This window comes from Impatiens glandulifera, chromosome 1, assembly GCF_907164915.1.
Source record: "Impatiens glandulifera chromosome 1, dImpGla2.1, whole genome shotgun sequence".
NCBI classification, from domain to species: domain Eukaryota; kingdom Viridiplantae; phylum Streptophyta; class Magnoliopsida; order Ericales; family Balsaminaceae; genus Impatiens; species Impatiens glandulifera.
In genome coordinates, this window is record NC_061862.1 from 125535735 (window position 1) to 125563396 (window position 27662).

General features: G+C 27.4%; 2 protein-coding genes across 2 annotated transcripts in view; both read right to left on the reverse strand.

Moving 5' to 3' along the window:
• Positions 1 to 1481: 1481 nt before the first annotated feature.
• Positions 1482 to 2368, reverse strand: LOC124919732 (30S ribosomal protein S2, chloroplastic). Its single transcript, XM_047460056.1, has one exon. The coding sequence runs from the start codon at positions 2363 to 2365 to the stop codon at positions 1655 to 1657; it is 711 nt and encodes a 236-aa protein (XP_047316012.1). The 5' UTR covers positions 2366 to 2368; the 3' UTR covers positions 1482 to 1654.
• Positions 2369 to 9243: 6875 nt separating this feature from the next.
• The window catches only part of LOC124942389 (protein ZINC INDUCED FACILITATOR-LIKE 1-like), a 39835-nt gene continuing 21416 nt past the window's right edge, over positions 9244 to 27662 (reverse strand). The window contains exons 3-19 of the mRNA XM_047482893.1: positions 15187 to 15351; positions 15033 to 15073; positions 14898 to 14958; positions 14711 to 14813; positions 14517 to 14619; positions 14391 to 14444; positions 14241 to 14303; positions 11713 to 11762; positions 11551 to 11626; positions 11270 to 11470; positions 11076 to 11163; positions 10734 to 10819; positions 10532 to 10639; positions 10409 to 10453; positions 10173 to 10261; positions 9858 to 9901; positions 9244 to 9332 (exon numbers count right to left, since the gene is read on the reverse strand). Coding sequence (XP_047338849.1) covers positions 9244 to 9332; positions 9858 to 9901; positions 10173 to 10261; positions 10409 to 10453; positions 10532 to 10639; positions 10734 to 10819; positions 11076 to 11163; positions 11270 to 11470; positions 11551 to 11626; positions 11713 to 11762; positions 14241 to 14303; positions 14391 to 14444; positions 14517 to 14619; positions 14711 to 14813; positions 14898 to 14958; positions 15033 to 15073; positions 15187 to 15351 — 1466 coding nt within the window. The remainder of the gene's footprint in view (positions 9333 to 9857; positions 9902 to 10172; positions 10262 to 10408; positions 10454 to 10531; positions 10640 to 10733; positions 10820 to 11075; positions 11164 to 11269; positions 11471 to 11550; positions 11627 to 11712; positions 11763 to 14240; positions 14304 to 14390; positions 14445 to 14516; positions 14620 to 14710; positions 14814 to 14897; positions 14959 to 15032; positions 15074 to 15186; positions 15352 to 27662) is intronic.

Below are 27662 nucleotides of genomic sequence, written 5' to 3' on the forward strand. Positions count from 1 at the left end.
ACATTGGTTGGAGAAGAATTATCCATTGTGAAGATTTGAATCGAAATCTTCAGTTGCTAAGGAGATGTCAACGATCGTTAATATATTTCTTAGTTTTGGGTGACGATGTTTTAAGAAGAAGACAATGGATCTTTTTTTCTTCTCGAAGGCACCAATAGGTGCAGGTAACGAAAAGTTGTCGTGTAGGCAATGACACCATAATGAAGAAGATGAGGTATATTTTTGACTTATTTTAATTTGGAAAATACTATCTATTAAAATATAAAAAAAGGAAAAAATATATTCCATATATATAGATATTATATTATAATATAATATAATATTAGAGAGGAGCCAAGAATCTTTGAAGCGATCAACAACTAAAAAAATTTCAACGAAGACTTTTTCTTTAATTCTCGTTTGATTTCACAAAATAGGTTTAAGACCTATTTGATTTCAATTTTCACAAGTAAAGCCTTGTTTGATTTTAATCAAGTTCTTAAAACTTTGTTTGCTTTGATCTTGTATTTGTATTGCGACTTATTTGACTTGAATTTCTCAAAGATGGAGATTTGTGATTTATCTTTTAAGAGATTAAATATTCGTGAATATGGAGATTGAAAATTAGAGTTGAAAAAGAAGGTGGAGTGCTTATTCGATGTTGCAAATTGTGGAAGACAGTTGATGCAACATGTAAATGATTTTTTAAACAAAGCATATGACTTTAAGGTTTGTTTGCATGAGTGTGATTTTGATATGTGTGTATAAAGACCGGATTTGGATTTGCATCAAACATTGTGAGTAGGTTTTGATTGGCAATCCCGGTAAATGCTGGTGCGAATTTTTCAAGGTGGAGATTGTTGATTTTGTAATTTATTCATCACATCTTAATAAGTGTGGTATTCGCTCAAGGTGAAGATTGTTGGGTTTTGAGGCTCATATTTTATTAGAGTTTATATATTGTAATGGACTTTAGCCTTTATTGAGCTTAGGAGTAGTAGTTTAGTCGTTTTTGATGTACTCCTATAAATAGACACATTATAACATAGGGTTACATGGACCATTATTCTATGGAATATCAATAGAATGGACGACTCTTCGAGAATGTAGGCATTGTTGGTCGAACCTCGTTATATCTTGTGTTCTTTATTATTTTTTACCACTTTATCTTTATATCTTATTTTATCGTGTGTTTAGATTATATATTTTTTCAACAAGTGGACTTAGGAGTAGTAGTTTAGTCTTCGAAATTTTGACTACTAGTTGGAATGATTTGTGGGTTTCGAACAGCTATAGTGGCTGAACCTAATAGGATAGCAATTACAACCCAAGAAGTAATAAGTACTTGGCCGTGGACTTGGAAACTTCCTATTTTCCAATATAAATGTTGGCCAACTTCGACACCAGATATATCATATAACCCTTTTAGTGTATTGATAGAACATGATAGAACATTCATATTGCCCTCTGACAGAAATAGAATTTAAAACGAAATAATTTTGATTCAACCAGCTCTTTCTCAACTTAACTTGTCCGCTTGAATTGTCTATTTTGAATATCAAGCAATCCCTTACTAATCCCATAATGAATATCCCCAGTTTGTATCTCTTTGTTTTTTTAAGATTCAGAAATAGTAACCGACTTTGGAGTTTCCTAAGTCATTTTTTATTATTAATCAAGGATTAATTCTATAGCTAGAACGACCCTCACAAATTGCAAATACTAATTTGTTAAGAATTAATCGTATTGAAGCTATAGCGTCATCGTTTGCTGGAATCGAAATATCTGCAAGATCGGGATCACAATTTGTATCGATTAAACAAATTGTTGGAATTCCCAAAGTAATACATTCTCGAAGAGCCGTAGATTCCTCGTGCTGATCAACAATGATTACGATATCGGGTAAACCTGTCATATATTTAATCCCGCCCAGATATGTTTGCAAATGAGATAATTGTCTTTTCAATATAGCCGCATCTCTTTTTGGAAGACGGCCGAGTCTACCCATTTTTTGTTCCATTCGCAAGTCTCTGAACTTATGAAGTCTGGTTTCTGTAGTGGACCAATTCGTTAACATACCACCGAGCCATTTTTTATTAACATAATTACATCGAGCCCTTATTGCAGCCCATGCTACTGAATCAGCTGCTTTATTTTTGGTACCAACAATTAAGAATTGTTTTCCCCTACTTGATGCGTCAAAAACCAAATCACAAGCTTCCGATAAAAAACGAGCAGTTCGAATAAGATTTGTAATATGAATACCTTTACGCTTTGCAGAGATATACGGTGCCATTCTAGGGTTCCATTTCCTAGTACCATGGCCAAAATGAACTCCCGACGACATCATCTCTTCCAAATTGATGTTCCAATATCTTCTTGTCATTTTTTCCCCACACTTACCCCTCCTTTTTGAAAAAAAGAGAACAAGGGGTACCCTGAAAAATAAAGAATTGTTCCGATGGAACCTTTTCTTCTATCGTAGATTGGTCGTAAATACAGGACCAAGCCGTTATTCTTTTCTATTAGTTATTTTATTTATTACTATTATCAAATCAAAAGACGAGACCAAATACATATAAAAATATATCTAGTTAAAAGGATCAACTCGCTCTTAAAAATCATTTAGAAAATTAAATGACTGTTCTGATATATCATGGAAATTTTTTGAAAGACAAGAATTAAATAATTTTTTGTGGTGAAACAAATTATCGCTTATTTCTCGCTCGAATACATTCTTCTTTTTGGTTTCCAAAGGAATATTATTATGATGCCTTGAAGGGTCCATTAATTCTTTAAACCCAATACCAACGGGTATGAGTCCTCCTAAAACAACATTTTCTTTCAAGCCTTTCAACCAATCGATACAACCTTGAAGAGCAGATTTTGCTAAAACTCGCTTCCGATATGAAACTTTGGGTATTCAGAGATGCTCTTGTTATTCCCAATAAGATGGCTCGGTAACAAATTTCCTCTTCCAAAGCACACCCGATTCGTTCTTCCCTTAACAATCCAATGAGTTCTCCGGGTAAAAAAACATTTGACATTCCGTCTTCTGAAACTAACACTTTTGAGGTTATTTGACGTACAATAATTTCTATATGCCTATTATGGATCTGCACTCCCTAGGATCGATAAACCCTTTGGATTTTATTAACCAAAGAGATACGGCTTTGCGCTATAGTTAGCTCAGCACTAATCAAGAATCCCCAAGGAATTCCAAGAATTCTTGTTATACGTTCGTTCCAACCCTCAATTCTCTTTTCTAGATTCATTGATATTGAATCAATTGAGCGCACTTCTAATACCTGTTCCACCTTTGGAAGACCCTGCGTTATATCACCAGATCTCGATTTTTCATATATAAAGGTAACTAATGTATCTCCTTCATAAATAATTTCTCCATAATGGCCATGAACCGTTGCTCCTGGGGTAGCCAAATAGGGCTTAGCTGATCGTATTACTACAGAGTCAACTTGAACAATTAGAACTTGACCCGATTTTAGGTGTGGCTCATTTTTGGTTATACATAAATTTTCACAAATAAAATGTTCAATTCAAATCCTTTTTGTTTTTAAATTCACTCATATGAAGTACATTTTAAATAAAAATAATATAAAGAAGACAAAAAGAAAATGTGTTAAATATATTAATACAGGTGAAATATAAAAACAACAATATCTGTATAACTCTTTGCATAATTAGAGACTTAACTACTAATCAATGTTTGTAAAATTTTTGAATAATTTCAATATTGATAGGAGTTGTTTAAAGAAACCATGTCAAGTGAAGGGCATTCACCTTCGCATGTAGTCGAGCCTACCTGAGAAAATTTAGATGACAAATTACATTAAATGGAGTGTCATCATCAATTCTCAAACTTTCATTCCAAGGTTGTGGAGTTGATACTATAACAACAGTTGGCATTGAAATTAAAGGCTAAACAGTAAAACAATTAAACAATTGTTAGTAATAATGACTTCAAATAAATATCCGAATTATTGTAGCTGGGCTGGCTGAAATAGTAAAATACCTTAATTATTGTTACTTAGCTTGTTTTTCTTATTGATTTTCTTTTCCTTGAATTATTCTCTAACCCACCTTTTAATCTCTTATCAGAGTCTATATTTTTCGATTTAAATCATTTGATTTTCATAGAGGTACCAGCACCGGAAACAATTCAAATTGGTGGTTCACTCAGAATTGCTTGTTATAACTTATCATCCACAATCTTACATTGGCTCAACATAATGTCTTTAATATCATTATAAGTGTCATCCATTTTTACATCATTCGTATTTAAATTCATAGACAAGCCACATAATTCTTTGTATCACATATTTTCAAAGTTTTTTTGGATCAAAATGTTCACCATTGAATCTATAACTACAAAATATCCATTTTTTTTTTGTTATTTGAGTCCACCTTCCTAATATAAACTCAATAGAAATTTTTATGATGTTTCTCATCATGGATATCTTTAGAACATAAAATCTCACCAAAATTAAATTTCCGACACCTAAACTCAATTTTATCATAACTTTGATCAACTGTAATTATATGACGTTATCTTTTTTTGTGGGGAGTAATTTTATATTTTGTGTGTATCAACATTCTCAAAACATTATACACCACAGTCGTGAGACATGAACCATTGTCGTTCAAAACACTTGAATGTCTTAAAAGTGTAAATATTACTTGCATCCTTTAAAAGTTCAATTGAGTATGACAAAAATGACACATTAATAATTGATTTAAAATCAATCAAAATCATATATATATGAGTAAAATCCTTGGAAAACTATTTGAACTCATGAAAGACTCTACTTAAATATATGACTGCATTTTGATAACCGTGCCAAATATATAGACGATGATTAGTTTCATGCCATTTTGATGATAAGGCCTTTGTCATTGCCGCATATTGATCGGTAAGAATAGTTGTCGTTTTTTGGCAAACATAGTTGTAGTAAATGTCTCAACCAACCATTCAAAATTCAAAGCATTTTCATCATATAATAAAGCGACACCAAAAATAATATATTGTTTGTGATTATTAACACCTACAAACAACACAATTGGTCTACCTTCATTATTATTCCTATAAGTCGTGTCAAAACAAACAACATCTCCAAAGTATCCATAATCAGATCGTATCTTAGCATCAAAGAAAAATCGTTATTAAATCATTGGCATCAAATTGAATAGAATGATAAAAAAATGGGATCATCAAATTGCATTTTCTGTAAATATTCTAACACACCCCATGTATCCTCAATCATACAATCTCTTATTATTTTGGATCGTAAGTGGTTTTTATAATTTTCAGGAATAAAATATAAATTGTCCTTACCACCTAATTATTTTTCCATAAGAGTATGTGATACCTTTGGAGGGATTCCCACATTAGATGTCATCTCAATTTATAAACTTGCAAATACAGATATATTTCTATGACATTTATAAAAGTGAGATTTCATTATATTTGTAAGGGGATATTTATGCTCACTAAAAAAGTCCACTACTTTAAATACTTCATTTTCTCCCCTCTTTATCCTCATTTTAACCTCACAACTAAACCTTATTTCATGTCGACTAAATTTGACATAAACATCTCTTTTATCTTTAACTTGTTGACATTGTGCACTACAACAACAAACTCTATCTAGTATTGAACCTAATTTATCTTTGTGTTTTAAACTACGTCTTATCCTAAATCCAATTTCTTTAGCGTATGGTAAATATAACTTATAGACATCTTCTTCTTTCTCAAATTCCCTACTCATATGGTATAAATTCTTCTAAAATACATAGGGGTAGTACTCTCCAAATTATGACTATTTTGATGAAAATTTAATTGACGGCGGCAACTGTAGATTCACTCTTAATTTTATATCATGTAAAAACAAATTGTTATTGAAAATCTCAATTAAAGTTATTGTACAATATATATCGTGTAAAACACGATTTACATTAGAGTTGTTATACAACAACTATCTTGTAAAACACACTTCACATTAGTATTGTTGTACAACAGCTATCATGTACAGCGTGTTTTACATTAAAGTTGTTGTAAAGCACACTTTACAAGAGATGTACAACATCTATCGTGTAAAATGCGCTTTATATTAGAGTTGTTGTACATCTATCGTGTAAAGTGCTTCACATTAGAGCTGATGTAGAACAATTATCGTGTAAAGAGAATATCACATTAAACTGATGTAATGTGAATGACACTTTACACGATTAATGAAATACGTTACCTCCCATCATTATTGTTGACGTCGATGTTTGTTTCCTGAATATGAACAAAATAGAATTTTGTTAGTTCTCCAAACAAAACATAAAATTTCAAACGAACAAAATAGAACCTTATTAGTTCTCAAAATCGTCAAGCATACTATTTTTGCGAGCAACTAACCCTATTTTAGGATTTGTGAAGTTTTTACGATCTATTAAACTTGTTTCCGACAAAGAAATCATGAATAGTATAGAGAGAGAAATCTTAAATCATAATAAAATGGTGAAATTGAAAGAGGTGAGGACTGATGATATAAAACGATTATGGCAGATGAAGTGATAGAGCGGGAAATGTTAATTTGGGTTACTAATGGAAAGGAGAAAGACGAAACGAGGAAAAGAATGGGTCGGGTTTGGATTTCAAATATTTTTTATTATTAATAAATCTAACTCAATTTTATTAATATAATATTCTGCATCATTTTGATTGGTTGACAATATGGGCACAAGAGGAAGATTTGGCATTGAAGATCTATGGCCCACAAAACTAACTAGAAAAACTTAGAAATTGAACCTCTTTCTACCTTGTTTGTGATTAATTTAAAAATTGGAATTTCAAGTACTTATCATTCACTTTTTCTATAGGTACATTCTTAATATCTCTATTATATTACATCTAAACTATATAGATGCCTAAAAGGATGCTAAAAGAATAATTTTACAAACTAGACACATGAGATTGAAGGCTAGATTTTAAAAATATAACTGGTGAAATAAGATGTAAGTGTTGTATTCTTATAAAATGGCTAAGAGTTTAAAGTAGATATCGTTATTTGACAGACACGAATGACATAGTGTAGATGCTTTTTTCTAAATGTAATCAAGCACCAAACCTAATACATAATCTATTTATTTTGCATTTTTAAACAACACATTATTTTTTCTTGGTTTCTTATTTAGTAAACCAATTGACGTCTCTTACAAAGTCAAAGTTAGGTTAGCTAAATTGAGTTATATGTTGGTCTCTCATCTCATTTGATGAGACGACCAATAAGAGCGTTCAATTTTTATTTTTATTTTACGAGATTCGATAGGAAGTAAGTTAAATGTGTATCATTTTTAGGCGTGTTAGACAAAGAAATATTTGATTTCAGATAAATTTGATTCATTTCTTTTATTCGACTATGTGATTGGACTCTAAAACAACAATATATTCCAATCAATGTAAAAAAATAGCACCAAAATATAATCACTTTCCAAAAGACGATTTCCACCAAGCATTTTTTTAATTGTTTTTGAATTTAAAATTCAAATGCATTTCGATGAAACTAAATAATCTGACTACCAAGAAAATTCTATAAATGATAAGAAACAATAATGTGGAAGAAAGTAATTGAAATGGGTAAACAAAATCGTGAAATCTCATTTTTCAAGTAAAAATCTAACGTTTGTCGGTGGTGATTGGTGGTGATTGGTGATGAATCCTCTACTCAGTCAACTCGATCGGACTTGGCGTGATCTCAGTTGTTGATTTGGTCAGTCTTGGTTGTGGGTTGATCATGTGTGTTGGATCTATATGGTGCGAGACACGGATAGTTGAGATCTTGTCAGTAGGGATGACAATAGGGCGGTTTGGGGCGGGGAATGCAATTACCATCCCCGCCCCGTTTTAATTTCGGGGATTTTTTTAATACCATCCCCACCCCGTTTGGTTTTTTTCGGTTTCGGGGAATCCCGCGGGGCACCGTTAATAATTTTTATTTTAAAAAAATAAATAAATATTATACAATAAAATTATATAAATGATTTTTTTAATATAATATATATTGTAATATATTAAAACTTTATATTATTATAAAGAAATAATTTTAATACTCTTATAAAATATAGTAAATAAATAAATATATTGGTGATTTAATATATTTAATTATGTTTATGGTATTCGGGGAAGAATCGGGGTGAAAATAGGGTGAAATCGGGGCGGGTCGGGGCGGGGGACACAAATACCATCCCCGCCCCATCCTCGTTCGGTTTCGGGAAAAAACCGTCCCAAACGGGACAATTTAATTCGGTTTTCGCGGGACGGTTTTAAATTGTCATCCTTACTTGTCAGACAAATTTATTTATTTATTTTTTATTTTTAGGGATTTGTTTTTGTTAATAACTTCTCGATTATATTCTGATTGCAACGATTTTCACACTTATGTGTAGGTAATTTAGAAACCTACAAACATATATTTTTTAAGAAATTTTAGAAAATTATTCTGAAATTTTGTTTTAATTAAATAGTAACCATTACTATGAGAATTTATTTGTAAAAATAAAAATTTACAAAATATTGGATTAAAAAAATGAGGGTATAGAGATATTGACAAATGAAATTTTGAAAAGGAATTTGTGCTCAGGTCTACACTCTTTCAACAAAATTTCTCAATTAATTATAGATGGAATTCAAATAGTTTTTTTAAATATGGTCTATATAGCTACAATGATTGTTCTTCCATGCAAAGGCATTGCTTTGTGAGTGCTCAAAAATATCATTATAAGATCTTATAATAGTTAGAAGATTGGATCAACAAACATTGGAAGGTGTTGTGTTTTTTCTTTTCTTTTTTCCAAAACTATTATCAACTGAATTTCTCATCTAAGTATTTATCATTTGGAAACACTCTATCAACTGGATTTCTCATCTAAGTATATTTCTATTTAGAAACATGGTGTATGATGAAACTATTGTCACTTCTCACTTCTCCCATCGTTCTTCATCAATCTCGCAATTATCTTTCTCTCATTCTCGTGTTTTTGTTGTTTTGAGGCTCTTATACTAATTGATAAAAATACTAAAATTTCAAGCAAATTAAGGAAGCAAACTCTTATCATTAAATAACATTCATAAATTTCAGAAAAAATAATAAAACTACCCTTAGCTTAAATAAACTACCCACTAACTGAAACAAAAAAAAAATGTTCAACAACTATTAAAAATATTCTGACCTCTCCAAACAAGAGAATGAAAAATAATCTTCATTCCTTCCTGACTAAAAATGGTTTGAAAGTCAGCAGCACTCCAATCAGCTCAATTATATTAAGCACAAAGAATATTATATGATCCCCTGCAATTACAAAAGTTGGAAACCATAATGGTAAGGTCTTAGCAATTGTTCAACCTTCTTTATCTTGAACTTTATATTTGAAGTAATGTATTTTGGTTGAACAGAACGATAAAAGTTTATAATGCTGACATATTTGGATGTTGTGATCATATTTGAAAACAAACAAAGTGTAACTATAAGAATTTCTCATACATTGTATACATTCTGAGTTACATAGTCCTTAAAAGGAGGAGGCTTGGGCTAAAGAATCGTTCTTCTTACTTTGGTGAGGGCTAATGAAAATTGTATTAAAGTATAAACTGTCCAAATTTTAAAATAATCAGACATTTGTATCATCAACTAGAGTGGTGGCTTGATTTCAGGTGTATCCAGTTAACTACACCTTCTCAGCCAAATCAGGAACATCATAAGTTTACAATTATTTGAAAGTTGTGATCATTCTTATTTTAACAAATTGAATCTCAAATTAGTTTTTTGGGTTACAAAGCAATTGTGGTAAAACATAGAAGAAATAGTTGGAGTAACCTGGAAGAAAAGCAGAATGTTGACGCTTTTGTGCCCATGAAAATCTGAACAGAAAAATAACTTCATTTAGTTACAAAAAATATATATTATGCAGATAAAGAAAACTAAAATATTCATTTGTCTTTTGATATATCATGTCTATATCTCCATAATTTCTCCAATGTCATCTTACATAATAAAAAAGAACTCTAGCAGATTGTTGCAGATTAGTAAATGAGCAAGAAGAAAATTGTCATTATCATCATCCAACAAAGATATCGGATAAATGCAGATTGCAAACACAGATTTAGTGGCCAAATAAATGTTGATGCTTACAGTATTCCTCCAGCGGCTGGACCTACAGCTTTAAAGAGTGACATCGCTGTCATTGCGATGCCATTTGCAGCTCCTCTTTGGTTTTGAGGCTGTTAAATCACATAAAAACATTGTAGTTCATTTAAAACAATGCAAGTTAAAGTGTAGTTGATAAAATAATATGCTAAACTTCTTGATGCTTCTTAGAATTTATTCATTACAACAGTAAAAAAAGGATGTGGGTATAAGGAAATTACCACAGCTTTATTTTGTATTAAGAACATGGCGCTTATAATTGCCACCTGATTCATAAATTGAAATATGTGAGAAAGTTCATTATGATATATCAAATTCATCGTAAAATATGAAAGTGAACTTACAGCAAATGAACTCTTTAAAATAGATGCACAGTTTAGCAACAGGGGAAGCATGATTCCAGGGAGGAAGATCATAAATGGGTAAGCTTGCAATATAGGAATGGACAAGGCCTGTGATCATCAAGGAGAAAATTTTCTTTTAGATTGAGCCTTGAAAATGCATGCATCTATTATCAAATTATCCATAAAAAATGACATTTCTTACTCCAAAATAGCGAGCTATCCTGATCGGTCCCAATTTCCTATCCAAAAATGGATAGAAACATAATTGAAAAATTAGAAGGCCCAAACCTTGAAAAAGTTATTCAAGAACATGTCAGATTTTCTTTTTAATTGAGAAAGTTCAACATTGCATAATCACAGTATAATCATAGCAATAACATATTTAGGTTCATTAAATAATCGCGAGGCAACTAGTAAAGGAAATTCGATGAAGCAATTTGAATATAGTCGAAATAAAAGATTCTGAAAACAATTAAAAACATATATATCAATAGTGTAAATAAACAACAATATTGCTTTTGCTTAAATTTAGTGTAGTTGTTACCTGAGATAGCGAGAACTATTCCCACATCATTTGTTGAATAGCTCAAGCCACCATCTTTCCTTGGGCTTACTGCCCATAGAGCGAAGATCTATCCACAAAAAGAAAAAGAAAAATCAATAGGAATAACTATCTTTTCCACATTAAAAGATTCTAAGAAATTATTAACATTTTTTGGAACATATTGTGCAAATAACCTCTGAGTAGGCCATATTATGAAGGGAGAAGATGCAATAGACAATGATTGAAGACATTAAAGGCCAATTCTTGAATAGACTTTCAGATTTAGGTTTGACCCCTTCCATATCTTCTGTATTCCTTATTGTGGGTGAAGATGGCATAGCTTCAAGTGCTTCAAATGACTTATTTTCACATGTACTGTGATTGTGCAATGTTTCCTGGAAAAAATGTTCAAAAAATGGTAAAAATTCACAAGAACGATATAGATGTAAAGAAAACAGATTACATTATGACATACCGGTATCCAAATTTCCATAATTGCTGCAATAAATGCAAAAACCGATATACAAAGGGATGGCAAAAAGTATGGAAACCTGCATCATAAGCTATGGAATTTAGTATCATGAACCATCTATAAATACCACTTGTAATGAGCATTGTGATTGAAGTGCAATTTTACCTCCCAAACAAAGAATCTTTAGAAAAGAGAGTTGGATACTTCTCAGCAGGCTAGAAGAAAAATATGAAAACACCCAAAAGGAGAAACAAATAAGCTGATAAGAAACAAAATTGAAAAATACAAAAGTTCAAGAGCTAGTTAGAATTGATTATGTCTCATTTTGATACACTTATCTGTTTATGATCCTGGTATGTTTTACATATTTTGGTCTTATAATTTTGAAACTATTTTTTTTTTGTGCAGGCTTTGTTTGTTCATAGTTTAGGTCAAATTTTGCAGACCTCCAAAATTTCACTATGCAATACTTCAGATATCAACTCACTGTTTGGTGTTAATCTCCAAAGTTTTGACATTGATCACCCATTGTCTACAAAATATGACATTAGTCCATTATTTGACATTTGTCTACAAGACACTCTTTATGTGTTGAATCAAGATCTTTTCTGTCTCTTTGTTATGCTAAAATTATTTGCATACCATGAGATGAGTGTGAAAATTATTAAACTAAGACATTAATAGTACAATATGTATATTTAAGAATTTGTTGAATCCTTTATTTACTTTTTTGAATAAAATAAAAGTTTGTTTACATTCTTTTAGCATTTCCTGTAGATTGACATTCATTTTGTTTAATTTAATATCACAAAATATATTTGTAGAAATTTGAATATAGAGTATATTTCATATATTAGGGGATTATGAACTATTATAAGGAGAATGCAATTTATAGGAAAAATTAGAAGAAGAAGAAAAATAATTAGACTAAAATATAATTTCCTAATCCCTAAATAAGCATAAATCAATTTTTTTAGGAAGATACAATTCCAAACACTTCGAGTTAATGAAAATGAAAGTGTTTTTATACTCAAATTCATTCATGTTCTATATTTTTCCAAAATACTTACATTTTTATTCATATTATATCTAAATTAAAATAAAATATATTACATAAACATTAAAATAAAATATATTAAATAAAAATAAAAATAAAATATATCACAAGAGAATAAGAGTTAAAACTTATACAAAGTTATTAAAATAAATTACATATTTTATTAGACTCCTCTCATTTAATAAGATTTAAATACAGTTTATTTTAATTTAATGCTTAAAGAATATATTTAATTTTAGAGTAACAGAAATGAGAAAAAATTTGTAGCGAATGAAGCATAAATGATGTGTATATGCAAATGTCACCATAGAAATAGGAGTGTATCATTTTTTCTCTTTAATTTTAAATTGTACATGTCACCTAAAAGTATTTAATAATTTCTCTCTCTTCAATTTTTTTATTATTTTAAAAAATATATTTAATAATTTCTCTATCTTTAATTTTTTGAATAAATGATTCAACTTAATCTAAAAACTAATAAATAGAACTCAAATTACTACTATTTAATCTAAATAAAAAATTCCTCTAGTAAGTTTTAATATTAGGTGCTAGTTGAAGAATTTTTAATAAATCTTATAATAAAGATAAAATAGGAAAAAAAATAAGAGAAATAAGACAAAGAATTTTTTTAAAAAAAATAACAGTTTAATAATATATATATATATATATATATATATTTAAGATATATTATATATATTATTAATTTAATTTATTCATTCTCCTTATTATTACTTACTAATTTTTATATTTAATTTAGTATTCTCTCTTATATTATGTATATTTATTAATTTATTATTTTTTTCAATTATTACTCTTAAAATATATAAATTAATTAATTAATTCAAATATATAAATATATAAATATATAAATATATAATTACAAATTAATAGATAAAAAGAAAAAAATATATAAAACAAATTTTTAGTAAAAATTCTCTTTTTGTCCCCAAACTCTTTACTATAGAAATTTTTTTAATAAAGAAAAGAGAATAAATTATTGAAAAAAATAATTAAAATATATTTATAGATTTATAATGACATGTACAATAATTTAAAAAACGAATATTATAGTAATAAAAATCTTAAAAAGAGAAATTATTAAGTGTTTTTAATAATAAAAATTGTAAAAAAAATTTATTAAATTCATCGTATTTAAGAGAGAGAAAATATAAATATTGAGAATACGAAAAAATAAATATATATACTTAGTTAGGAAGTATGCTTAAGAATGATATCATTCACTACCTTTCGTTAAATATTTCGTTACCCTTACTCTTAATTTTAATGGTTTGGACTTTGGACAGAAAAACTTTGGATAATTTGACAAAGATATAGTAAATTTGGGTGGTTTGGAAGATGAATAAAAACATGAGTATAACTTTCATACTCCCCTGTTTAATTTTAAACCCATTAAGAATTGAATGAGTTTGTTATTAGACATTGTATTAATAAATTCTCTGAAGGCATTGCATCTGCAAGTGATGTATTAATATGGTCAAGTGGTTGACATGTATTTTGTTTAAATGTTCTTTCTTCACTCTCCTAGAATAGTGTTTAAGCTGGGATCAAACAATCCTTAGTTTTAAAACTTAATTTCCATAAGAAGAAGAAGCAAGAATGAAGAAAGAAGAAGTACTTGAGCAAGAAAGCCTCCCAATGCAGGGCCAATGATTAATCCTATCCCCCATGCAGTTGAAATCTGTCATTAAATCCATTACCTTAATTTAAATATTACACAACCAAAAGAAATCAAATAACTTAAATGTTCAAAACTTAAAAGTCTTACAGATGAAACTCCCACAGCTTGATATTTTTCATTGAAAATTTCAACAGCATATGCCTGCTCATGGGTATTTAAATTTTAAAACATCCATAAGAATGAGGTAATAAGCAAGAGATGCTATTTATTTACCTGTATTGGCCCAAGTAAACCATTTAAGCTGCCAAGTAAAAATCTTGTAATGACAGCCATCCAAAAGTTCACACTTAGACCAAACAGAGTGTTGAAAATAACCCTGCAATCCATAACAACATCTCTGAAACTGAAAAGAGAAGAAAATGATGGTCCTTTATTATAAAAATCTGGTGAAAATTTTAAGTACAAACACTGTGATAGTTCCTATGATTATGACTGGTTTTCTTCCGTATCGATCCGCTATTACTCCCCAAAACACCGACGTGAGAGCTCTCCCAAGCATAAACGAACAACCTTACAATATTATATAGTCTTATAAGCTTTTAATAGAATTGTTGTGAAAATTACTTCAACTCAACCATAGTATAACAATTTTACCTACACAACCAGCATAATAACCAATGTCTTCTTCTGTTTTAGCAATTTTGAAGTCCCTTATCTTCAAATAACAGATCAATCATTTGATAAGCAAAAGATTAACTTGCTTAAAAACAATCATAATATAAAACTCACCATAAAGTAAAGGTATGGATAAAGTGATGCAATTGGAAGAGCTGTAACAAAGAATATATATATCATCAACCCATTAATTAGTTTAAAAGGCACAACAAAAATAGAATATATTTCACTTGAAGATAATCTAAACCCTGAAAATATTATATATTACATGTGCAAAGAACAATCATCCACATTGTAAACAAGCCTTTAATAGGAAAACCCTTTTGCATCTCTTTTAACTGGTCAGCTTTACAACCAGGGCAATTTTCATGGAATTCATTCTTCAAACTCGGAATTGACCCTTCTTCTGCTTCCATCTCCATTTCTCTCCTCTCTAATCAGAAATATTAGAACACTAATGGGTGCTCTGAAATGGGTTTGATTTCTTAATGGGTGCTCTGAAATGAGAGCTTGAGAAAAAGTATAGGCGTGATCAATCACTGGAAAATGCAGAAAAGATGCCTGCAAATATTCCATAGTATGTATTGACCGCCGAATCAGCATGAAGAAAGCTACGTTAGTTACAGGTTTTTTTTGGATACTTTACCTTGTTTGGTTGCAGGATGGAATTTCATCATTTTTATTTAAACATGAGATTTAATATAGTTTTTTTGTTTTGCTCACTTATGAAGATGTATAAAAAGTTAAGATCATTTTTTCAAGAAAATAAAATAAATCCACTCCAATAAATACAACTTAATTTGTTGTTTATTTCTATAAAAAAACATGTGTTTTGATCAAAATAAACAAATAAAAATGTATTGTTCATTATGTGAAATTTAAATTGTACAGGTAATTAAGTTATATTTCCAAACATTACTTTATCAAAATTTATAATTTAGTTTCTTTTAGCTTCCAACATTCAAATATATATATATATATATATATATAAACTAAAAAATTTAATAAAAAAGAGTAATTTAAAAAAAAAAAACAAAATTAAATATCCAGTTGTAAAAGATTTAAACATATTAATAGTTTTGGGAGTGAGTTATAAGTCTACACATATAAATTATAAGTCTAAAATAAAATTAATGATTTAATCATATTTATTTAAACCCATTTTTTCATCCACTTTACCAATTATATATACACATATTTTTTATCCATATTTTGACAAAACATATTTTAAAACATCATTATTTATTGTAATAACATTTTTTTTAGTAAGAAGTTTAATACTAAAAGATCATATCTAAAAAATTATAGGTTTTAAGTTATATATTTACTAAAAAAACACTATAATTAAATGAGGGTATGATAGTCAACCCCCGAATATACATTAGGGTAAAAAAATTGTTTGGATGTACATCTATAAATCATGTGTACAAAGTAATTATCTAAGACTATATAAAAGAAAATAAAAAATTATCAAATATTTTAGCTCTAGATTTGTTAAACAACAAAATTATACTTGTGAAGACAATCCTATCTCACATGAGAGGGGGACAAAATAGATAATTTTTTTACTAAAATAAACTTACTGTTTTCCCTCATCCATGTGAGAGGAATCGTCGTCCCTCCGAAATAGACATCTCGGGTGAACTGAAAGAAGCATATGGGATCATCTGCTCCGACCTAACAAAAAAAACCATTTTTTTCTTTTTCTAATTTTACCCCTCCCCTATGAAAGGGAATAAAGGTTTGGTGGGGGAGCAGAGGATCTCATATACGATGAAAAAGCCTTAAGTTTCCTGATGTATATTTCTTACATTGGGTATGCATGCTATCATCAAAGGACCATTTTATAGCAAGTGCGCATGTTAAAATCTTTGCTTGTTAAAATGCATTAAAATGCATGATTAGTCATGTGTCAAAAATGATTCCCCAAATCTTACATATATTATTGTGTATTTTATTGGGAGTACTTTTTCTCATAATACCATTTTATGTTCTCTCATTTTCCTAAATATAGTTATTTCTCCCTATAAATTCATTAACTAACTTAGTAATTGTACATTTTCTTTTCTAAATTTATTAATTACTTCATTTTATATATATTCTTATTAAGGTTAATAATACTTAATTAAATAATTAAAATAAAATTACTTTAAATATTATATATTAAAATATAATATAATATATAAATATTAAAATAACACACTTATTTTATAAATATAATATATATTTTAAATTAAACATACTAAAATAAATAATTCAAATAAATATCATAAACTAAAATAAAATATATTACATAAAATTAAATAAATTAATAAGAAAACCATAAATCATATAAAAGATAGTTTCAGATGGTGTGTCTGATTTACTATTTTCTTGCTATACTATGGAAGATATTAACTTTTTTTCACAACCCAGATCGAAGCAGGCTCTAATGAAAGTGAACAAATTGGTGAGGGTGACAATTCAGGGTCGACCCCGGGTAAGCCCGGAAAGCACTCGGGCTAGGGCAGCTCACTCCCCAGGAAAACCCATTTAATAAAATATATAATTTATATATAGAAAAATATATAAGATATATAGATAAATATATGATCTTTAAGCCTATAATATTGTAGCACAGTGATTTAAAATACAAACTTAGAATTTTGCTTGAGTGAGGAGTTTAAATCCCACCAAAAATAATATTTTTTTAATTAATTTTTATTACTAAATCTAGGGCAAAATCAAAAAATTGAACTTTTTTTTATCGGGACTAGGGCATCCCAAACCTCGGGGCCGACACTAAGTGACATTAATCATATATTGCCGTGAATTGGTCCACAAACAAATTTTTGGGATTCAAAGCATCTTAAGAACAAAGATTAACAAGTTCTAGATTTAGATAGCAATGACCTCTGAGTTTATAAAAAAAAAAATAGACGGTTAAAGAGATGATTCTATGGAAAGATATTGAAAATGTTGATGAATCTTGATCAACATTTAGTGCCAATCTTGAACATGAAATTTATAATGGAAATGATTACCCTCCATTGTATTAATTGAATAAAGTATGTCTTGTTGCTCATAAATATGTTTAAAAACAAGATAATGCATTTTATATCATTTTTTAAAAATAAATTCAATTGAAAATTTTATAACATTCATTTATTTTTGTTTTGTTTAGTTCAAACTTTTTAAATAATTTTAACTTTATTAAATATTTTTTTAATATTATTTGCATTTATCACGTCACTTAATTTATTAATCTAAATACTAAAATAAAATTTATTTTATTTTTAAATTTTTTTTATTACTATATATTATCGCCCTTTAAATATTTTTAACAAAAAATCAATATTTTTAATTTGAATTTATTATAAATTTTTTATTGTTTTCTTTTTCTAATTGGTACTGTAACTTATTTGAAAATTATTATATTTTATCATGTTTTAATGATTAAAGTAAATTTTATTATTTAAGAATATATCTTAGTCATAATTTAAATATTGTAAAATTTATGATTTGATGTATTATTATATTTATTTTAGTTTGATTGACTTTTTTTAGTTTCAATTTAAAAAGATATATTTTATTTATTACGAATTAAATATTTTTAAATTATCTGTCATATAATATGTTTAATCAAAAACTGTATAACTACACAGTACACACTATTAAATTTTGGAGGAGGTGTGTACGTATCTCAATTTTACTTAGAAAAAAAGTATTAAAACATTATTATTTTTTATGGATGTATTAATATGAACAGATAATTGCTTAAAAAGTTTAATTTAAAATATAAGAACATATATTCAAATTAAAAAAAAATATTTGTAATGATATTTATATCTCATCAAATTACACGTTAGCACCTAACATAACCAAATCATATTAAAAAAATTATCTATTAGTTTCCTAACAAACTTAAATCAATCTCAAAATCTAGAAAGGAAATTTTTTTCCCAACATTCTCAAAGTGCTATGAACTTGTTATGAGAATCTATCATCTTTCATTTGAATGGAGAACCACTATTAAAAAAAATCAATGTTATTTCTCTTTTAAAATTATTTCTATTAAACTTACCTATCTTAGTAGCTTATCTTACATGTACCAATATTTTGAATTAATAAAAAATCAAAGAATTATTTCTAAAATAATATATAAAAATATTGAAAATCTTTATCTTAAGAGAAAAATGAAACTCGTTTGCTTTCAGATGATAAATTTTAGGGAGATATATATTTGGAATTTATGAGTGATATCTTTTCAACTTATATTATAATTTCAATCAGATAGATATAAGACCCGACTTGAATCGATTTGTTACAAATAAACAAAATTTTACAAAGATTTGTTGGTTTTATAATTAATTTTTAAATTTTTTATTTGAACCGAATTTTATAAAGAGAGATGTATTTATAAAAAAATTATAAATTTAAAATCTTTGACTTATTAAACACTTTTTATACTATTAAGATACCAGACATAAATTTAAAATCTAATAAAATATGAAAAATAAATAAATATATTGATAATATTATATATTTAATTATGTTTATTAGTGTTCGAAGCATAATCGGTGTGAAATTGAAACGGGAAATACAAATACCATCTTCGCCCTATTCGTTCGAATTAAAAAAATAAAGAGAACTATTTAAAAAATAAAAGATTGATATTCTATTTTGTTTGGACTCCAAATATCTAAAATGAGTCGATAATGAGGTGCCTGCCCAATGAATAATCATTGTCTCCTAGACTCACATTCAATCGTCTCCTTTCTCAGTATCATTGATTTCTACACAAATAACAGTAGTAAGATCATTTATTTTGAATTACAAAACATTTTTGTGTGGTTCATGTGGCGGCGGAAAGGGAGGCTTCACTAAAATGAAGTGTTTTTCCCATGCCTACATTTACTTCACCCAATTTTAAAAAAATATTATATCAAAGTTATATTTGTGAGAATTGAATTTTTTTTTAGAAATTATTAAAGTAACGAGTTGGGAATGAAAGAAAAAAAAAATCTACGTGGCTACGTTGTCACCCTTTTTTATTTTTATTTTTTATTTTCCCACCTCTTCATATTCTTATTCTTCCGTAATTTTCATTTTTTCAGATTCTTTTATTCATCTCTTCTTCAGCTTGTAAAGAAACTTTAGATCACCGTTCTCTTAATTTGTTCTTCTTCCACGAAACTCTGGGTCATCGTTCTTCTGTCTTCTCGCCATTATTGTCGTTTGAAAATACTCGTTATTTATCTTTGGTCATTTAAAAATGGTAAGCATTCAACACTATTTCTATTTTGACATTCGTAACCCTATTTTATGTCGCAAAAATAACAAGTTATGCACTTTATTTTTTAGGATATCGTTCTTATAACTGCATTCAACACGTTTGTTGAAAATTTTCAAAAGTAAATTATTTCTAACTTTTTAGTGTTTTGCTTCTACTATCGAAACCAATATTCATATTTCTACCTTTTTGTTTTGTAGCTATAAGTTATATGTATTTAGACAAATATGTTTTAAAATTTATGTTGAATCATGTATTGAAAAATATTCAACGCTTCACTGAACCATGTTCAACGCTTCATCATTATTGTTATATTAAAAAAAATTGAATTTTCAGTTCTGAATATCATATTCAACGCTGAATAAAGTCATGTTCGGCGTTGAACTGAGCCATGATTAGTAAGGGCTGCAAATGAGTCATGTCACTTTCGAACCGCTCGTTCAAAGTTCGACTTGAGCTTGACTTTGACCAAGTTCGAGCCGAGCTCGAGACAACTCGTTTAATATTCGAGTCGAGCCCGAGTTCATATAATAAATCATCGTTGGTTTATCGATCTTGATAATATATAATATATTATTTATTTATTTTAATATTAAAACTTAAAATTTAAAACAAATATTTGTTTCTCTATCTCTCTTTTCAAATCCCATATGAAAGACTCACAATCTATATTATTATATCATATTGTCTTAAAAGTTAAAAAAATAAAACCTTAATTTATAATGTATCATCATATCCTACTTGAGTCTTCTTTTTCACCATTTCTTTTACTAATTCATAATAGGTAATTCATTTTTCATATTATTTCTCACTTACCTAATTTCTTTCCTTAATTCACAAGAGACCTACATGTAAATTAAAATATATTTTCACTTCTACTATCGTTATTATTTTTGTTCTTAAATAATTCTAATTTCCTTTTTATTTTAAGAAAATTCGGCGACAAAAAAGGAAAAAACTCTTTTGTCGGTTAACTAATCGGTAAGTCTTGTTCATGCTTTTATGTATTATGAGAAACTTATGTTTATATAGATCGTTCATGAATGAATATAAAAAATAATATTATATATATTATGGTAAGACACTAAAAAAGAATAAAATATGTTTAAGGGCATCAAAGATGTAATCTCTGAGATGATTTTCAATTTATATCCCAATAGGGTTTTTGGATTGATGATAGAAAAATTAATTTTTTTTTTAAAAAGTGTAATATTTGGGATAGAAAAAAGGGTCAGGGATATAAAACGGCGACAATATGAGAGATATAATAATTAATATATTATATATAATATTGAAAGAGATAAAAAAATGTTAATATATTATATATAATAAGAGATAAAAAATATTAGTATATATATATATATATTATATATAATATGGAGAGAAATGTTAATATATATATTATATATAATACATAGAGAGAAAAAAATATATTTATAAGATTAATAATATATAATATAATATATAAAAAGTAAATAGAATTACTATTACTATTGATTAATTAATAAATTTATATATTGATCAATTAAATTTCCTATGTATGATAATTTTATGTCTATAAATATTAAAATTTACATGTCTTAGCATCCTTATTTGACATCTCTTATCTTAACCTATATAATAAGCGTTTATAAAAAAATATATTTGGTTAGAATCTTTATCATAATTAAATAATTGTAAAGTATAAACTAATGTTATTTTATTTCACGTAGTACTTTTGATGATTCAAATTTTGAATTTTGATCAAAAAATTTATTAGGTTCAAGTGTTTACGACAAATAACATTTTTCTTTAGCTAACATTTTGTAATCTCATTGAGTTCATTGGCTTTAGAATCAATAGATTCTTGCTATATAAGTTAATATATTATTGATATACTTTCACTCAAATAATTTAAATATATATATAATAATATTTGATAAAAAACAAATCGAGTTAATAAATTAAAAACAATATCGGTTAATTAGCTTACATCATGATTAATTATTTCTTCATGAAATTGATGTTTGATAATTTTATGTCTTTAGATATTAGAATCCACATCTCCTAACCTATATAATAAACCTTTATAAAAATTATATTTTATTACCATCTTTTATCATAAATAAATAATCGTAAAATTAAAGTGATTTGATTGTACATAGCATTTTTAATAGGATAATTCTAAATCTTGGATTTTGATCCAAAGATTTATCAGGATAAAGTGTTTATGAAAAAATGACATATTTATTTAGCTAACATATTAGCAATCTTAGTGAGTTCAGTAGCATTGAAACAATATTTAATGTTGTAACAAAAGTTGTATTTATGTTAAATAACATATTTATTTAGCTAACATATTAGTAATCTTAGTGAGTTCAGTGGCTTCAAAAACAATATTTAATACTGTAACAAAAACCATTAATTCTTATCGTTCATCACTATCTACAAATAATGCAATTTCTACTTTGTGGGATGTATTGCTTCGACATATAAATGGAATAAAAATAAGACTAAAGTAAGTTTTTATTATTAATTTCTTATGTTACATACAAAACTTTATCACTTATTTAATTGATTTTTTACTTTTTTTTAAAGAGAAGACATATCAATACTTTTTTTTTTTTTTATCAATATCTACCTCTTAATGTAAATTAAATTTAGTTATTGTTTTAACATGTATTTTTTATATGAATTATTATTAAGCTTAAACACTTCATATTATTGAATGCAGGTAATTATACGTGTGTTATGATTGAAGAACATTAGTTAAAAATGATTAATATATAAATTGTTCAAACAATTTATATAGTTTGATACTTTGATTTTGGAATTATATATTTTAGAATTTTGATTAGTAATGGTGGTTTAATGTTTTGGACTATCATGTTTTAGAATTTTGAATAGTTATGATTGTTTCATGTTTAATTTTGAAATATCATCTTTTAAATGTTGATTAGATATGAAAGTTTGATATTTTCATTTTAAAAATAAATTTAGTTTGAGTTCGAGTTTGAGTTTGAAAATTTAATTTTAGTTCAAACTTTTCGAGTCGAGACGAGCTTGTAGGTAAATAGTCGAGTCAAGCTCGAACTCAAATTATAAACTCGTTCGTGTTGGAATTTTTAGGGTCAATAGTATAATAAATAATTGTGCAATTGTCATATTTAATATAAGCAAAATAATGTGATTTAATGTGATTAAGTTTATGGTTTAAGGGTTTATTTGTTATGAATATAAAGTGAGGATACCTAAGTGGCATTTCTAATTTTATGAAGGGGCTGAATTAGAAATAAACTAACTATAATAACTAACTTAATGTTAATTATATATAACGGTAATGGTCCGCATTTAAAGTACATAAATTTTCTCTTTGGCGTCCCTATCAACAGAGAGAGAAATCTATTAACGTACTCATCAAATGGAAGAACCATTCCACATAAAAAAGTATAAGGAAAGAGAAGATTAAAGAATCATTCTATCCATGCAAAGTCTAAGAAAGAGAAGATTCATGATTCATCAAATTAAGGTATGCTTCCGCCATTAAAATTTTAATTTCTCACACATTAAATTATGATCTAATTAGGATAATTTTAACAATTGGTATCAGAGCCGTCCTAATTAATATTGTGAGAATATATATATATATATATATATATATATATATATATATATATATATATATATATATATATATATATATATATATATATATATATATATATATATATATATATATATATATATATATATATATATATATATATATATAGAGGAGTGATAGAGGGAGGGAATTTAGTGAGGGAATTTGGTGAGGGAATGACGTGACATCACCTTCATTGGTTGAAAAATGTAAAAATGGGAGGAAAGAGAGAAAAAAGAGAAATTATTTGATTTTTTCAGCGAATAAGATTATGCCACATCATTCCCTCACCAAATTCCCTCACAAAATTCCCTCACCTAATCATTTCTCATATATATATATCATTCGGTTTAAGATATATATGTGTATAGATTTATGATAATTTCAAATAATATATATATTGATAATTTCAAAGAGGAGTGATAGAGTGAGGGAATTTAGTGAGGGAATTTGGTGAGGGAATGACGTGGCATCACCTTCATTGGTTGGAAAATGTAAAAGTGGAAGGAAAGAGAGAAACGAGAGAAATTATTTGATTTTTTCAGCGAATAAGATTATGCCACATCATTCCCTCACCAAATTCCCTCACCAAATTCCCTCACATAATCATTTCTCAATTTCAAATCATATCAATAATATTATTAATTAGGAATAAATATATTGATTTTGAAATTTTAAATCGGATTATATATATATATATATTTATCTTTCATTAATCATTAAGATTGATATATCTTTAAATTAAGATTGTATGATGTTATCATGAAAATTGATGAGAAAATATATTTGAATTATATCCCTAGATTTAGGGATATTTAAATTATCATGAATGATAATTTCAAATGATGTTTTCAGATTATATATATATTGGTTTTGATAATTTCAAACCATAATATTGATTTTGATAATCAATTTGATGAAGAATATATGTTAGATAAATTAGATAGTTAATTAATAAGTAATTAACTATCTAAATAACTTAACTAAACTCAACGTTTGTGTAGGAAAAGCAGAGAGCGGTAATATTCTCAAATTGGGTCGTTCAACCGATACGATAGAAGCGGCACAAACCGGAACTCCCAAATTAATCTATCTTCTTAGCAACAGTCTTAGTAGAAGATCGGTTGGGCTTAACTTCAAGATCGGTGAAATTTCACAGAGATCGGTCGTTACTCTTCGGTAGTAAGACCGGTCAACCGATGTTGAAACAACAAACCGATATGAAGTCCGGTCGTCTCAAATTATTGGCTCAATCCTAAGCGATCGTACAAATTAATGGGAAGTGCAACATATCAAATTAAAGATATGGAACTGTAGGATGTTTCTATTTTGATGCAATAGGTTCACTTTGGGAATATGCAGAATGATATTTTAAAATATGCAGGCTGTGCCATTTCCTCTTTGATACAAGTTTATTGATAGACTGCAGAAAGCAGAAGAATGCAAAGTGGTCAGATACCTATTTTGGTATAAGTCTAAGAGCAGCCTCCAAGGAGCAAGTATCTGTCAAAACCGCCCAGCTGATAAAATCAATAGAAGGCAAACTGGCCGACTGTGTTACTCCTTGTGAAGCACCAACCTAATTTAATGCCATGCAACTCCTTTTGACCAACCAAACAGATTCAAGGATTATCATGCAGGTATTCATTGAAAGAGAAATATGACCGTTGTCATATTTTCACTATTTAAGGAAAAGTTGAAGAACAGAAGCAATAGTTACACAATCAAGAGATTACGAAGAGAGAAAAAGAGTCAAAGAAGTTATCAAGCCTACTGTTCTTATATTAGAATCTGTCTAAAAGTGTATTCCAATTTTATTCGTTCTTTGTAAGAGTTGTAAGTCAATAACGAGTAGTAAATAAGCCTCGGTTATTTGACGTATTGTAAAGTGTGATTGAATATTTTTAGTGAATATCCTTCTCAAGGTTTGAGAAGAAGAAGTGACGTATGAGTTTTATCTCCGAACATCCATAAATCGTGTGTTGTGTTCTTTCTCTATTCCATTCATCCTTGTCATTCAATCCATGTGTGTGTTGTTTCAAGTTGAAACAAACTACTTCCGCACTTGAACTCGGTTGAAGAATTTGTGATAACTTGTGTAGTGTTGAGACCGATATTAATCTTTAACCGGATTAGTATCAACCGTTATGTGTGTAAGCGTTCTCCTTTAGCCGGACCCCGGTCATTTATCGGCGATCCCGATCCTATCAATATATATATCTTAGATTATGAAAATTTTAATTGGAAATATATATCTTTCATTAAGATTCATATATTTTGAATTTATATTAAATTTTATGATGTTTTGATAATCAATTGGATGAAGATATATATATATATCTTAGATTTGAAATTTTAATCGGAAATATATATCTTTATTCATATATTTTGAATTTAGATTAAATGTTATGATGTTATATAATTACGAAAGATTAAGATATAAGATCTCTAAATTTATGAATATTTGAATTTTCTCTTTCATGTAATATATACTGATGAATTTAGATAATTGTAAATGCATGAATTTTCTGAAATATATAGATATATTGATTTTTGATAATATAAAGATTTATGATATCATCATAGATTCATGAGAATTAAGGAATAACTTTATTGTTAGGTATATGTAAATATATATATAATAAAAAAATTAATTATACCTTTTATTTTAGAATTAAAAGATTGAGGTTAATCATTATCAATAAATTAATTAATAATTGGATTTAGGCCCAAAGAATATTTGAAATTTTGTCAAATAAATCTTGAAGATTTATTATTTAATTTAATTATATGAGATATTACAAATTTCAAATTCATTTGGTCTACGGTATAATTTTATTTTTTTATAATAAAATAAATTATATGTTTCTTTGGTAAATTATATATTATTTATTTAAGTTATATACAATAATATGACATTTAAATTTAAAATAGTGATATTATTGTTCATTATTTGGACTGTATTAATTGATACAAATAATCACCAAAGTGATAATGTTTGTTGACATTAATTCAAGACAATTTTGAATAGTAGTATTGTGTAATTCATGTGATTATATTATTTGGCCTAAAGACTGATAATTAATTGACAGAATTGCATCAATACTTGTGATGGTAAATATATAATAATTATAAAGTCTTATTTATGTGAATAATTAATCTATTCAAAGATGAATTGATTATTTGACATGTCTTATTATTAATGTTTGATCATTACACCAAAAATACTATTAACAATTAATATTACTGTCCAAAGACTTGATATTATTATTGCATTAAGTATTTTGAAATGTGATAAATCATTATTTGAATTTAGTTGTTACTTAAGTTTATAAATGTGAGAAACTATTTTATTGAATATTATAAGTGATTAAGGGTTATAATATTTTATTATGTCAAGTTAAAGATGTTTTTTTTAAACGAGACTACAATATTTTTTTGAGGATGTTGAGTTTGAGAGGATAAATAATTTTGGCTTTAAAAAGGATTTAGATCAATCATTTCTATTGTGGAAGACTTGATTTATATCTCAAGTATTTTTTTGACATTAATAAGGATTTTATTGATATTGATGATAATGTTAAAAAAATCAAGAGTAACAAGACAATATTGATTAAATTCATTAAGTACAAACTCAACAACCTCAAAATCAAGTGTCTTTATGACAATCCAATTTAATTGAATTACTCTTTAAGGATAATTTATGGTACTCGTTGCATATTTTGATATGGAGTTTCATCAAAATAGATGTAAAGGGTTTTTTAATAGAGACATTGAAAAACAATTTGGTGCAATGATAAAATTTTGTGTCGAGAGACCAAATTAATATGGTTTACAAATTAAAAACTTA